The sequence below is a fragment of the Myotis yumanensis genome, unplaced genomic scaffold, assembly GCF_028538775.1.
Source record: "Myotis yumanensis isolate MYYU_CA2020_CCGP unplaced genomic scaffold, mMyoYum1.0.hap1 SCAF_19, whole genome shotgun sequence".
In the NCBI taxonomy this organism is placed as follows: Eukaryota; Metazoa; Chordata; class Mammalia; order Chiroptera; family Vespertilionidae; genus Myotis; species Myotis yumanensis.
In genome coordinates this window covers 26,764,823-26,779,686 of record NW_027223770.1, presented here as the reverse complement: position 1 = coordinate 26,779,686, position 14,864 = coordinate 26,764,823, and the positions used below count along the sequence as shown (strand labels likewise).

Sequence of the window (14,864 nt, the reverse complement as noted above, 5' to 3'; positions counted from 1 at the left end):
GTGTGCGGACTGAGCCCTCGCTGTCCTAGGAGCCCCGAGGGCCTGGCTCAGGACACTCGGCTCATCTCTCCAGGCAGCCTTGGTCCCCCAAAGCCCCTGGTTCCCTTTCTTTTCTTTTCGTTTTTTTAAAATATATTTTATTGATTTTTTACAGAGAGGAAGGGAGAGGGATAGAGAGTTAGAAACATCGATCAGCTGCCTCCTGCACACTCCCCACTGGGGACTTGCCCGCAACCAAGGTACATGCCCTTGACTGGAATCGAACCTGGGACCGTTGAGTCTGCAGGCCAACGCTCTATCCACTAAGCCAAACCAAACCGGTCAGGGCCCCGGTTCCCTTTCTTTTCTTTTAAATATGCTTTTATGGATTTCAGAGAGGAAGGGAGAGGGAGAGAGAGAAACATCAGTGCTGAGAGAGAATCATGGATCGGCTGTCTCCTGCACGCCCCACACTGGGGACCGAGCCGGCAACCCGGGCACGTGCCCTGACCGGAATGGAACCTGGGACCCTTCAGTGCGCAGGCCGAGGCTCTATCCATTGAGCCACACCGGCCAGGCCGCCCCTGGTTTCCTTTCCAATCTGGACACGTCTGGGAGACGCAACAGGGCCCTGTCCCCCAGAACATTTACGCGGGTGCCCGTTCGTCACCATGGCCCGGCTGGCCTTTCGGCGCTGGGGGAACTCGGGTGACGCAGGCTCTGCCTGGCCCATCGCTCTCCCACTCCCGTCACACTGACAGAGCTCTCCCCCCATCCCCGCGAGCCCCAGGTCTGACAGCTCCCCCCTCACCCAGGGGTGACCTCAGCCCCAATCCTGCCCCCTGACCCCTGGCAGCGGCACCGGCTCGGCTCCGGGAGGCCTTCTGGCTTCGTCAAGAGTTGGGTGTGTCTGTCACCCCCTCACTTTTTCTGTTTCTCTTTCCAGAGCTATTTTTTTTTAACAGCCCATCATTAGTCAGTGGAAACACTTCCTTTTAAGGAAATTGGAGCATTCTTTTGGGGGGGGGGAGGCGGGGGAGGGTATAAAGGTTGAGATTTAAATATTTTACTTTTATTTTTTTAGAGAGGATGGGAGGAGAGAAACATCCATGAGAGAGAGAAACCTTGGATGGTGGCCTCATGTCTGCACCTGGACTAGGGGTCGAACCTGGGACCTGGGTGTGTGTCCTGACTGGGAACTGAACTCCAGACCTTGCAGCGTGCAGGACCGGGCACCAACCAACGGGCCACACCGGCCAGGGCTCCTCTGACCTTTCTTTTTAGAGAGAGTGGGAGGGGGAGAGACCGGGAGAAGCAGCATTGATGTGAGAGGCCACATCCACTGGTTGCCTCCCGCACGCACCCCAGCTGGGGCTGGGGATCGAGCCTGCCACTGAGGTCCATGCTCCAGACCAGAACCGAACCCGTGACCCTTCAGTCCTCGGGCTGATGCGCTAACCACTAAGTAAGACGGGCCAAGGCATCTTCTGGTATTTTTATACAAAACCCTGCCCTCCTTTTATGCACCCAGGGTGTGTGCCCCATGCCAGGAGGCCTCAGCCCGTGTGCTCGTGTGTCCAGACCCGTGCTGTGGTCTGGCTAAGTCTAGTCCAGCAGGAAGGGAGTGAGTTTGGGGGGGGTCTTCAAGACCCTGAAATCCCAGCTTCCACTCATGAACCTGCTCTGGGATGCTGAGTGTGTGTGTGTGTGTGTGTGTGTATGTGTGTGTGTGTGTGGCAGGGGGGGGGGGCCCTTTGTGTGCCTCAGTTTACCCATCTATCAAGTAAAGGCGTTGGACTGAGAGGCCTGTAGTGGCTCTTTGAAGTGTCAGGATCTCAGATGCTGGGCAGCAGCGAGTGGTCCCACTTCTTGGGCGACGACAGTGGCCTGGGCTCGGCCGGACAGAGTCCCTGCTCTCAGGGACACGGGGACCGGTCAGCTCTGGCCTGAAAAGTCAACCCCGAGTCAGAGATGCAACAGGACTTCTTTTAAAGGTCTTCATGCCCGGCGGTCGGCGTGGCTCAGGGGTTGAGCATCGACCTATGAACCAGGAGGTCAGAGTTCCGGCCGGGTTTCAGGCTCGGTCCCCAGTGGGGGGCGTGCAGGAGGCAGCCGATCCATGATTCTCTCTCATTGATGTTTCTCTCTCTCGCTCCCTCTCCCTAAAGTCAATAAAAATACACTTAAAAAAATAATAAAGGTCTCCAAACAGGACTGGGAAGGTCGGGGTAGAGACACTATAGCCTTTTAGGGGCGGCACACTCCGTGCGAGGCCGCGGTGGCTAAGAGCGGCCAGGGCCTGCAGGCCACAGAGGTCAGACCACCGAGCCTGGGTCCCAGCGGGAACCAGGAGGCTGAGGGCTCTGCAGGGCCGGGCCAGGCGTGGCTGGAGCCCCCCTCCCCCTGGGCTTGGCACAGCCGGTGCTCCCTCTGTCCTCTCTCAAACCAGATGGCCCGAAGCTCTCGCTCCTCGGAGTGACTGATGCTGCTCCGTGTCCCAAACACCGTCCAGCGGCCCCTCCACAACGGTGGGCACACCTCCCTCCCCGAGGCCCACGGGGCACCCGGCCCTTCACGCCACCTGCCCCACTGCCCGCCCAAAGCCCACCCCAGAGGCGCCGAGCGGTTTCCCTTCTTCGTGCAGCAATCACCACCACGCAGGCCAGGTCGTCTCAGGCAACTTTAATGAAAGTGTCAGTGGTCCCTTCCCCCACGCGGTACACAGATGGTGGAGCTGCTGAGACCAGCCCCGGCCCCTTCCCAGTGGGAGGCGGGCGGCCCCGGCAGGAGGGAATAAAGCTCAGGGCTCCAGACCCGGGGCCAGGGCCGGGAGGCTTCATTTCTTGTGGCAGCGCCTGGGCCTGGCCGCCGAGCAGCAGCGAGGGTTGCATCTGGGCTCCGGGCCTTCCTCTGCGGGCTGCTGGCTCGGCCCACCCGGGGGCCTGCATGTCAGAGGGGCCACCGGGGCCACAGGGGATCCCGTGTGAGCCCGCCACGGCGGCCCAGCGAAGGGGTGCTTTACAGCGACAGAGGAGCGGTCATTCCATCGTGAAGCGGCGCACATTCCATATAAATAAAACGGGGAGGAGGCGGGAGGGGGGAGGGGCGTTGGCACAGACGCTGATGTATTGCTTTCCAGTTTCAATGCGACAGATGCAAATCAGGGGAACGGGGAAGGGGACCCATAGGGCGGGTGAGCTCTCCTAAGCAGTGTGTTCCCGGCAGGGCGGGAGGTTTGCTGAGGTGGTCGGGGCGGGAAGCCAGGCCGAGGGACCCCGGGAACCCATGGGGGGGCCCCCAGAAACGCAGAGGCCAGAGAACCCCGCGCCCTGCCCTCATCCCCGGAGAGCGGGGCTGCGTTAACGCGGTGGGTCCGCGCTCCTCGGGAGAAAAAAGTCCAACTAAATAAATACAGTGACCTTGTTTCCTGCACCCTCCCCAGGGACGTGGGCAGGGGCGTGGGGCAGCGCCACCGGTTACTGGCGCAATCACGTGACAATGAAACACCTTTTCCTGAGTCACACCATGGCTTCCCTCCTCCGATGCATCACATCCTCTCTTCCTGCAAAACCGGCGTGGACACCTTGCCCCTTCTTTTCTCCTCGCCCAACCCCTCTATTTATTTTTCAATCCTCACCCGAGGATATTTCTAGAAAGAGTAGGACAGAGAGGGAAAGACAGCGAGAAATACTGATGTGAGAGTGGCACATCGATTAGGTGCCTCTTGCATGCACCCCGACCAGAGCCTGGCTGGGGAGGGAGCCTGCACCCGAGGGACGTGCCCTTGACCGGAATCGAACCCGGGACCTTTCAGTCTGCAGGCCGACACGCTATCCACTGAGCAAACCGGCCAGGGCCCAACCCCTCTTTTTAAAAAAAGACGGATACAATGTTCATAGACCTGTTTCTTCAAAATACTTAGTGGCTTCCCATTCTCTTTCCTCTCAGCCAGAGGGTCAGGAGGGTTAGCAGGAATGCCAGGGGCGTGCAGAGCGGGGTGGGGGTTGGGTGGGGGCACGCCTGTCCTCCCGCCTGCTCTGGGATGCGGCTCCCGATGAAGACAGAGCTGGCGCTCGGAGGAAGACAAATTGCTGCTCTCCTATCTCATTAGGTATCTGAATCTGTCTGGGAAAAAATTAGAAACTATGTATAAAACTTAAAAATATTCAAGTATCAAAAGGCTATTCGGATCAAAGTTTAAAACAAGCCGATGCCGATGCCGCAAGCGGAAACTGTTACAAAAATGTACTGAGTCTGTTCAGCAGAGCGAGGACCTGAAGCCGGGGGTTGGGGGGGGGGGGGGGGTGCGGGGGAAGAAGCTAGAGATCCAGGCCTCTGTAAGCTGCAGAGGACAGCGTGTGCCCGGCGGGGAGGCTGGGCTGGGCTGGGCTGGGCTGGCGGGCAGGGGTCACTCTCCCTGCAGAAGGAGCCATAAAGTGCGCGGCCCGGGCCTCCCGCCCCCTGGTGGCCGGTCCTGGGTGTTACACGGGCGTCTGCCTTCCAAGGGGCACATGATCTGCAAACACAATGCCACAGGACAGGACAGGAAAAAGGACCCCTTTCTGCACAGAGATCCTTCTAGAAAGCGAGAGGAGCGAGGAAGGAGGCGGAAGGGGTCCGATGCTACACAGTGTTGACCTAGCTTTGCACGCCCTGCTACACACAGGAGTCGAATGTTTTAAGTCAGGAAAACCCAAGCGCCCCCACCCACACGGGGACGGGCTGGGGCCCCCACGGTGCGAAGCAGCAGCAGTGTTTCTTCAAGACACGACCGTGAGGGAAGCTGCTCGTGTCCCCCTCTCCCCGGAGAGGGTGCATCTTGACAAGGGGTCCAGTAGAAATCTTTGAAACTCTGAAAAGTTCATAAAAAAAACAACAACAACCCCACTCCTTTCGCCTGGTCTCGGGCCAGGCCTGCACTCTGAGCCGTGCGTGCTGGCTTTGGGGCGCCCTCTGGTGGCGGGAAACCAGAGTCGGAGGCCAGCGGGGAGCTCGGGGTCCCGGCACTGCCCAGGCCCCTTGGCCTCCTGCCTTGGGCAGTGAGCTGTCTCTTGGCAGAGGGCCCGGCTCTCGGGGGGCGGCCCGAGGGCGCCTCAAGAAGATGCGGTTCCTGCTCCGTGGCGGCCTGTCTCGCCAGGCGCGTCCCAGGCCGTCCTGCCGGCTTCTCGGAGACGGAGTCGGGCCGTTAGACTTCCGTGGAGAACAGGATGCTCTGTCGCTTGCTGTCGGGAGCAGGGATGGCCTCCAGCTGCAGGAAGTACAGCAGCACCTGGACCTGCCGGCACAGCGGGGGGACGGAGGCAGCTCAGAGGGGCGCTCACAGCGCAGGCGGGAGGTCCTCCCGACCAAAGCCCGGGGCGGCGTCACTGAGGCCCTGAGGCCGGCTCGGGGCGTGGAGGGCTCCTACGGGGCTGTGAGCCCCTCACAGCAAGACCCCGGGGTGCCCCTGAAGGACCATCCCGAGAAGCCCAGTAAGGTGCAAAGGGAAGAGGCCTCCCTAGGCAGGACCCTCTCTGGCCACCTCCTCTGTACAATTTTTTAAAAAATATATATATATTTGTATTGATTTCAGAGAGGAAAGGAAAGGGAGAGAGAGAAAAAAATGAATGAGAGAGAATCATTGATCGGCTGCCTCCTGCACGCCCCCTATTGGGGATCGAGCCCGAAACCCGGACATGTGCCCTTGCAGGACTCCGGGGGGAGCAGGCAGAGGCCACACCTGGGTGAGGCTGGGTGCCATGGGCTGGAGCCCGTCCGCTCGTACCTGGGACATGACCTCCAGGGACCAGCTGTCAGTCATGGAGATGGGCTGGCCGGGGGTGGCGGGGAGCTTGCTCTCCTTCTCCGAGGGCCGCAGCAGCGTGGGGCCGAAGACCGTGGCGAGGTTGTGGAGGGACATCTTGTTCACCGTCTCCTTCTCGGCCACCCTGCGGACGGCCGAAGCACAGGGTGCTGTTAGGACGCCGCCTTCAGGACAGAGGGGAGACCCAGGGGCCGAGCCACCCCAGAGTCTCGGGGAGCGTGGTGATGGGCGCCACGCCCTCTGCCTTAGGCCGGCTCCATAGCACAGCTGACCCGCCCCTGGCTGTGCTGGAGGCAGACCCACCCTCGTGCTCCCGGCTCTTAGGGGCCCAGAGGGAGAGGACCTGAGGCCAACAGGTGGCGGGGCCAACCCTGGGCCATGACCTTGGCCGGGATGGGGTGGGTGGGGGTCCAAGCATTTCACTTTTTTTCCCCCCCAAATATACTTTATTGATGTCAGAGAGGAAGGGAGAGGGAGAGAAACATCCATGATGAGAGAAAATCATCGATCAGCTGCCTCCTGCACGCCCCCCACTGGGGACGGAGCCCGGGGCCCAGGCCTGTGCCCTGACGGGGAATCGAACCGTGACCTCCTGGTTCATAGGTCGATGCTCTATCCACTGAGCCACGCTGGCCAGGCAAAGCGCCTCACTTTAAGGCCGGCTACAGAGGGGCGGTGGTGAGAGGGAAGAAGGTGGCTGTGGCGCTAGTGCCCAGAGCGGGTGAGTGACCCCAAGTGCCAAGGAGTCTGAGGGGAGCCCGCGGGGCGCAGAAAGCTCTCCCCCGAGGCAGAGCCGGGGGTACCTTTTTAGGTGGTCCAGGAGGAAGAGGAAGGTCAGCAGGTTGGCTTCGGGGAGTGACAGCAGCAGGTTCAGCATGCAGCTCTCCTTCGCCACAGGGTCTGACAGAGCTGTGGGGGAGGGAGAGGCCTGTCACTTCTTGGGGTCACTGGGCATAGGACAGCCAGGGTGGTCATCCTTGGACTCACACGGTCGGGAGCCTGTGACAGGAGCCTGTGTGGGGCCAAGCCCCTTGGAACCCCTTCTCTCTGTCTGAAAGGGGGTCACAGGCACCAGGGGAACACCCACTCGGCCATTCCTGCCTCCTGCTCAGAACTGAGGCACGGGGAGCCACGCATGGAGAGCCAAGCATGGAATGAGACAGGCAGCCCGAGGGGCAGGAGGCTGCGAGGCCCCGGGGACCCCCTATCACCCTGTTCACGATCGGGGGACGAGGTTCCCGACCGAACAGCCCCGGAGGCAGGGTGCAGAGGCTGCAGCTGCCCCTACACCAGTGCCCGCCCCCCTGCCCCCCGCCCCTGGACACTACCCCTCCCCTTGACCTGGCGTCAGCCCGGCTTTGAAGGCGGGCGCGCTGATGTATCAGGACCTGGCGTTAGGGGAGCAGGACAGGGGTTCTAGGGAGGAGGATGAGGAGCCATCGCGACCCCATCCCCACCCCCGGGGGCATGTACCAGCTCCTCAGAGGGGCGGGGACAGCAGGTGCACGCAGGACAGAGGGAGGCCTTCGAGCACCGGCTTGGGTCTGGGTGCCCCTGGCATGCGCAGAGTCTGGGCTGAACCCAGGACCGAGGCAAGGGGGCCCGGCAGACCAGGGGGGAGCGGGAGGTGCTCCCATGCTCGCTCACCGATGCCCTCGGCGAAGTTGGGGTAGAACTCGTCGGTGAAGAGCGGCTCGGGCAGCTCGCGGAAGTAGAGCTTCAGCGTGCCCGCGATGGCGTTGACGTCCATCTCGCTCATCATCACGGACACGTCCTTGTTGTCTGGACAGAGCACAGAGGAGGAGGTGCTACCCCACGTCCTGCAGCGGGTCTGCTCCCCGGGCCCGGCTGCCAGCCTGCGGGGCGCCTCTCCCCCTAGCCGCTCACCCCACTCCTTCCCAGCCTCCTCCCCACAAGGCCCGCTGGGCGAGGGGCAGATGGGGAAGGAGGAAGGAATCGAGGGCTTGACCCTGAACCAACCGCCCAGCTGCGGTGTTTTTATTTGTTGTTAAGCCTCATTTTCCACTGACTTTTAGAGAGAGTGGAAGGGAGGGGGAGAGACAGAAACATGGATGTGAGAGAGACACACCGATGGGCTGCCTCCCTGCATATGCCCCGACCAGGGCCAAGGATCAAGCTGGCAACCCAGGCCTATACCCTTGACTGGAATCGAACCCGGGACCCTCCAGTCCACAGGCCATGCTCTATTCACTGAACCACACCAGCCGGCTGGGTGTGGTGTCTTCTGACAACAGGAAGACACGGTTATTTGTTCCGTTTCAGGGGTTAAGCCAGCGCCTTCCCTGTGGGCTGCGGTGGCCACTGAGGGCCCCCTGGGATCTCGGTGTCTTTGGCAGCTTCCTGGGGTGCGGAGGGGACGGAGACAGAGACCCGCAGGCAGCTGGGCCCTCGCACGGCCTTATCGCCGGGCAGCCACGCTGGCCCTGGACTTCGGTCGGCACCTCTGCGCCCCGTGCTGCCCCCCCAAAGAGCAGCCTGAGCCCCCGCAAAAAGGCCCCCTGGGGAAACCCTGGTCCAGCTCAACAAGAGCCAGGCCTGGTCCCAGGGACTGAGAACCGGTGTCGGCAGAACCGCCTCCCACAACGGTTTTCTCCTCACTTTTAAGAACGAGAAAGCGCAGAGCGTGATGCCACGAGCACAGGCCCCGAGGGCGCCCGGGAGACAGCACGGACACCCCGCCCACACCCGCCCCACGCGCCCGGCCGCCACTCACTGACGTCGAAGGCTGTCTTCAGCGCCTGGATGTCCGTGGCCACGCCGGACACGCGGTAGATGCCCACCTCCTCCATGCCCCGGCGCTCGATCTCCTCCACGCACTGGCGCACGATGTAGGGCACCTTGGACCGCTCCCTCCTGCGGGGAAGGGACGCACGTGAGTGCCCGGCAGCCCCACGGGAGGCGCAGCCACTGCCCGTCTGGACGCCTGGAGCCGGGGGCGGCGAAGGCGCCAGGTGAGAGCTCCTGGCTGACCCGTGACCCAGGGGCGGGGTCGCCATCCTGCCACGGGGACCCAGATCGTGACAGACTCCAAGTGGGGGAGAGACCCCTGCCCTCGCAGTCCCGGGGTGGGTGCGGGGGGGGCGTGTGTGGGCCAACCCCCTGCATCGGGAAGGAATAAGGACACTCCGAGCCTGTAGGGTAAGCTGTGCAGGAAACACGGGGGCAGCTAGGCACCCCGTGTCCCCGGGGCCTGGGAGGCAGCCACCGGGCCGTGCACAGAGGGGAGACCCACGTGCGCTCTGTCCTCTAGAAACACCTCGGGGGGGAAGGGACGGGACAAGAGACCCGACAGCCCGAGCCCCCGGACACGCACTTGGTGACCACGGCGATCTTGACCCCGAAGACCCCTGTCTGCTTCCGGGACGGCATCCTCTTCAGGCTGAACTCCCTGCTGGTGAACTTCACCGAGAGCTTCACCTCGATCTGGGGGAGGAGACGGCACGGCCCGGTCACCCGCTGGTCCTCACAGCCCAGGATCCGGGGCCATCTCCCCACCCCGGGGGCAGGCAGGCCCAGATCCCGGCGCCAGGCGGGGCCGCCGACGGGACGCCCGGGTCTGAATCAGCGCGAGCAGGACCGCGCGGGCGGTGTAAGTTTGGGGGAACCTCCCCCTACAACCCCACTGTTTCTCTTTTTAATTTTTTGACTTTTTGCTTGTTTCTCTCTCTCTCTAAAATGTCTTAAATTTGCCAATTCACTTTTTTATTTTTTAACCCCCACCCGGGGGTATTTTTCCATTGATTTTTAGAGAGTGGAAGGGAGAGGGAGAGAGAAACGAAGGGCCCTGAGGACTCGTCAGGGCACCTGCCTGTCCTGGCGGTGCCACTGGCCTCGTGCTCGGGAGGGATGCTCGGTGCCCGGCCGCTGCCTGCGCTCCACGCCCCACGGGGGTCCCTCCCTCCCGGTGCAGAGACTCTGCTCTTCGGGCCTGCCCCTCCTCCAGCCCCCCTCCCTCCGACACGAGACGGGGCCATGCTGACCTGCTGGGGTGAGCGGGGGGCCCCCAGAACCCCGCGGGTACATACCCCGTTCATGGCGATGACCGTCCGCTGCCAGTCTCTGTCCTGCAGGGCCTGGGGGTCCAGCTGAAAGCAAGGGGTCGCGATTACCAGAGGCCCTGGGACCCGTGCCGAGGCCCCGCCAGGCCGCAGCCCACGCCTGCTGCTCCTCCACGCCGAGTTGCAATCGGCTCTAAGTGACAATTCTGGAAGCCCCATTTCACGCAGAACTGCCTGGAGGCAATGCCATCAGAAGTTCGGGCTGCGGCGGCTCCTCCCACAGCGTGCGCTGCGGTCTGGCCGGTCTGGCCGTGGGGCCTGGTGCCCAGGAGAGGCCTCCCGCTGGGCCAGGCTTGTGGCTTAGAGTCTGGCCCGGAAGGAGCCAGCGCCCAGCTCCGAATCACGACGCTAGGGACTCGGGGCGCTGGCCTGCAGGACTCGGCTGTTTAAAGTCACCTAAGGAGTCCCCAGCCCGGCCGGCTAGCGGCTGAGCGTCGACCTAGGAACCGGGAGGTCAGGTTCGATTCCGGCCGGGACACATGCCCAGGTTGCGGGCTCCATCCCCAGTGTGGGGCCTGCAGGAGGCAGCCGATCTCTCTCTCTGTCCCTCTCTCTTCCTCTCTCTAAAAATCAATAAAACTGTATCTAAAAAAAAAAAAAATCAAAGAACTGAGACTTGGCCAACGCAGCCGACCAGCAAAGGGACAGGGAAAGGAGGGGACGGAGGCCCCTGCCGGACACAGCCCACCCCGGGGAGACCCCACGGCCCGCCGGCCCACCTTGCCCTTGCACAGGAGGTTTCGAAGGTGGGTCCACAGGGTGGTGCCCGGAGCACAGAGGTGCTTGTCCGCACAGACCCCGGGGCTCCGGTGGAAGCAGCGCAGGAGGCCCCGCATGGCGGCGGGAGCGGCCGGCGCCTTTCGCATCCTTGTCCCGCTGGTGGCTGGTCAGAGGGCGAGCAGGGCTGGGCGGGAGGCTGGACGGGCAGCCCCGGCCTCCGCAGCCTTTTGACTGGGGTTTGCAGGAAGCCCCGCCCCTGCAGCCTGGCTCGCCAAGGTCAAAGCTTCCTATGACCCTTGAGTTTAACTTTTTTGGGTCTGTTTGGAAAAAACAGCCCCGCCAGCAGCCGATTGGTTACGGGAACTGTGTCGCATCACTGTTTTCTCTAAAGCCCAGAAAAGCCCAATTTCCTTCTCCAGGGGCCGTTTCCTGTGGGCGCTGGAAACGCTGAGTAACATGGCTGCCTGGCCCGTGCAGCTGCCTGGCCCGTGCATCGCATGGCAGGAGGCGCTCCGGGGACACCCCCAGGGCCTGCACCACGCCAGCCAGTTACCCCAATAATGGCACGCACTGCCTCGGATGGACAGAGCCGAGGACACCCCACGCCTGTCCCCCCTGGATAGCTGGCCCGGTGACGAGGGGATTCGGTGCCATCGTCCAACCCAGCACCGAGGTCCAGACCCCCCGCCCCTCCGGCCCAGAGGCCGCGGCAGGAGCTGGCCTGCAGGTGAGCCCCGGGCCACAGGTCGCAGGGGGCTCCGCCCTGGGCCCGGCCCTTGCAGTGGCCCTGGACGGCGGCTCTGGTGGGAGAGGCCGCCCCCGGGCTGGCTCGGTTCCAAAGCACAGAGCGTGCTAAGCAGAGCGGAAGCAGCCAGAAGAATAACACGGCGACGAGGAGGCCGAGCGTCGCCCTGCGGCCCCAAACAGCCGTCAAGGCCGGCAAGTTCTGTCGGTGACTGTGAAAGCGCCAGCGAAGTAAACAAGTGGGGGGTTTGGGAAAACAGACGACCAGCAGCCAGCACCAGGAAGGGGACGTCTCGGGGAAAATGTGAGGGTGCTCCTGACGTCACCTGGGGGTCTCCGGCCGCAGTGCCACTCGGGGGATGGGGCCTGGGCGGCGGGTGATGTCTGCTCACACCCGGTGTTCTCAGGAGAATGGTCTGGATCCTGCTCGTCTCCCCAGGGCTGTGGGCCTGGTGGCCGGCTGCCCTGAAGTCTGCCTAGGAAACTACCCTTTGGGGCTCCGTGGTTGAGCTTCGACCTATGAACCTGGAGATCACGGTTCAATTCCTGGTCAGGGCACACGCCCGGGTTGTGGGCTCGATCCCCAGTGGGGGGCGTGCAGGAGGCAGCTGATCCATGATTCTCTCTCATCATTGATGTTTCTCTCTTTCTCCCTCTCCCTTCCTCTCTGAAATCAATAAACATATATTAACAAAAAAACAAAACAAAAAACTACCCTTTGCCCCCATTCCAGGAGGCGGGGGGCAGAAGGGCCCGTCCAGGCAGAGCAGGCACTGATGCCGCCCAGAGCGGCCTGGCCGAGGACCAGAGCTGCCTTGCTTGCTTGGTGGTTGGCAAGGCCAGCTGGGGCACCCGTGGACTGGCACGGGGTACCCACTCCCCCGCCCTCTGCTGGGGGGCGGGGGCAGCACGGAGCTGTGCTCGGGAGGAAATGCCATTCCCTCCTCACCCGCCTCCTTGGAGACAGCGGTCTCCTCTGTGCCGTCACCGCCCAGAATGGACCAAGGGCTTCCCCGGCTCCTGACTGAGCCCCAAATGTTTGCACATCACCCACTCCCTGGGGCGGTTTTCTTTCTTTAAATCAAACATATATTTTAAAATTTATTTCCGAGAGGAAAGGAAAGGGAGAGGGAGAGACAGAAACATCAATGACAAGAGAGAATCATGGATCGGCTGCCTCCTGCATGCCCCACAGTGGGGATCGAGCCCACAACCCGGGCAGGTGCCCTGACCAGGAACTGAATGAACCATGACCTCCTGGTTCACAGTCGATGCTCAGCCACTGAGCCCCGCCGGCTGGGCGTCTGGACCTATTCTTGCACCCGTCAGACACCCATGGGTGCTGGCCTTCCCCTCTTCCCAAGAAGTGCCCTCACTCAGCTTATGAGTCAAAGTGCGTATGGGGGGCAGGAAGCACCTGTTGGGGGGACAGGCCATGCACTCCCCACCCCCCAGCTCTCCACCCCCCACACCACGAGCAGCAGGACGGCCCGCCCACGCGGCACTAGGGAGGCGCCGGGAGTGACTGGGAAAAGCCCGGTCTCAGGGGGGCTGGGTCCCGGCATGGACGTGCTCCCCCAGGCGCCCCACACAACAGCACCCACAGGGTCAGGGAGCAGGAGGCCTTGCTGGGGTGCGGGGCCTCATCACCTCTCCCCCTCCTCCTCCTTCCTTCTTCCTCCTGGGGATCCCGGTGCATTAACAAGCCGCCGGGAGCCCAGCCAGCCCACTCTGGCCTGAGTCACAAACATCCTCTCCCGCGCGCCGGGCGGGATTCCTTCCTGGCTGCCGATGCTCACAGGCCAGACTTCCCATCAGCCCTCCCTCCGAGGAGAGGCCAGGGGTGGGGCCCTGCCGCCTCCTCCACGACCAATGACCACAGATCAGAATGACAGCAGCTGTGGACACTGAAGGGCCCACCCCAAGGTACAGGTGTGGACACACACACACACACACACACACACGGTGAGATGACTCCAGCACGGCCACGGGAGGTGTGGCCAGGGAGCTGACAGACAGTCTCTCCTTGAGCAAACTCTAGCCAGGCTGCTCCAGGCTGTTTTCTAGCGAGGCCTCCTCCTGGGCACATCCTCATGAGCCCGGTGATAAGACAGAAGAATCCTGCTACGTCAGTTCAGCCAGAGGCCATCCCTGATATCTGATGGCCCTTAAACAACTGACCCAATTTCTTATTCTCCCCTGGCCCCTGGGTGATGTCTGACCCCTGACCCCGCCCTGGCCTGCCTCTGACAGGAACCCCATTAAGTCCGTTCAGCCAGAACCCTCCCACCCTGGTGTTTTCTCTGACTTCCGTCCACTGACACCCCCTCACCCTACTCCTGGGCTAGAAATCCCCACTGTTCCTTGTCGGGGTCAGAGCTGAGCCGCACCCCCCTCCCCTGTGGCCAAGCCCCAGGACAGGGCTCCCTACACTCCTCTCGGGAGCCCCTGGGTCTGGGGGACAGGAAGTGACTGTCCGTGGGAACATGTCCGAGGATATGGCGTTGGGGTGATGGAAATGTTCTACAACTGGACTACTGGCGATAAATAAAGTCTATTTTTATTATTATTATTTTTAAGTCCTCTCCCAAGCATATTTTTCCATTGATTTTTACAGAGTGAAAGGGAGGGAGAGGATAGAGAGAGAGGCACACCAGTGTGGGAGAGACACACTGATTGGTTGCCTCCTGCCTGCGTCCCGACCAGGGCCAGGGATCGGATCGAACCTGAAACCCAGGTGCGTGACTTGACCAGGAATTGAACCTGAAATCCTTCGGTGCCCAGGCTGACGCTCTAACCACCGGGCCATACCAGCCAGGGCAAGATCCTTACGCTCCTCCCAGAAGCACCGGCCTCATAACCGTTTGCCTTGAGGAACCAAAGCCCAGCTGGATAAACAAGTGGAACTGGACTTCCTTTGGGGACACACTGGGGCCTAACGGACACTCACACGGACAGACGGACAGACAGACGGACAGACGGGGCGGAGGCGGTGCGGCCTCACCTGGACCTGGCCCTTCCCCATGATCCTGTCGGTGCTCTCGCCATCCTCCTTCGCGATCTTCGTTTTGTTGTAACACTTCTCGTAGCACAGGATCCTCAAGGTCTGGGAGCCTTCCAGCTCGATCTCAAACTCCTGCAGCCCCGAGAAAGGACAGCCCTACGTCAACACCCGGGTCCGAGGGGGGCGGTCCCTGCCGCCGGCCGCAGGGGCCCTCCGCGGGGCGGCGTCTCACCAACCACTTCTTCGCTGCCCCCCGGAGGACCGGGCCTGGAGGCCGCCCCCACTTTAGCCCAGGGGTGCAGACCCCAGACGCTACGGCCCCGCGAGCATCACACCGAGACCCTGGCTGGATGCTTCTGGAAGCTCCGAATGACTCATGTTGTTGTTGTTAATCCTCACCTGAGGGTATTTTCCCATTGGTTTTTAGGGAGAGTGGAAGAGAGAGGGAGAGACAGAGAGAAACACCGATGTGAGAGAAACATATCGACGGGTTGCCTCCTTGGGTCAGTGGTTGCTGGCTCCTCCCCGGCCCGGG

At 62.2% G+C, this 14,864-nt stretch overlaps 1 protein-coding gene across 2 annotated transcripts in view; it reads right to left on the bottom strand.

The window, feature by feature from the left end:
- Positions 1-2,646: 2,646 nt before the first annotated feature.
- The window catches only part of BCR (BCR activator of RhoGEF and GTPase), a 71,791-nt gene continuing 59,573 nt past the window's right edge, over positions 2,647-14,864 (bottom strand). For both annotated transcript variants that reach the window (XM_070399863.1, XM_070399864.1), the window contains 8 exons: positions 14,330-14,461; positions 9,829-9,888; positions 9,117-9,226; positions 8,517-8,656; positions 7,430-7,564; positions 6,586-6,691; positions 5,744-5,906; positions 2,647-5,254 (listed from right to left, as the gene is read on the bottom strand). In XM_070399863.1, the coding sequence (XP_070255964.1) occupies positions 5,165-5,254; positions 5,744-5,906; positions 6,586-6,691; positions 7,430-7,564; positions 8,517-8,656; positions 9,117-9,226; positions 9,829-9,888; positions 14,330-14,461 (936 nt within the window). In that variant the 3' untranslated portion in view covers positions 2,647-5,164. The remainder of the gene's footprint in view (positions 5,255-5,743; positions 5,907-6,585; positions 6,692-7,429; positions 7,565-8,516; positions 8,657-9,116; positions 9,227-9,828; positions 9,889-14,329; positions 14,462-14,864) is intronic.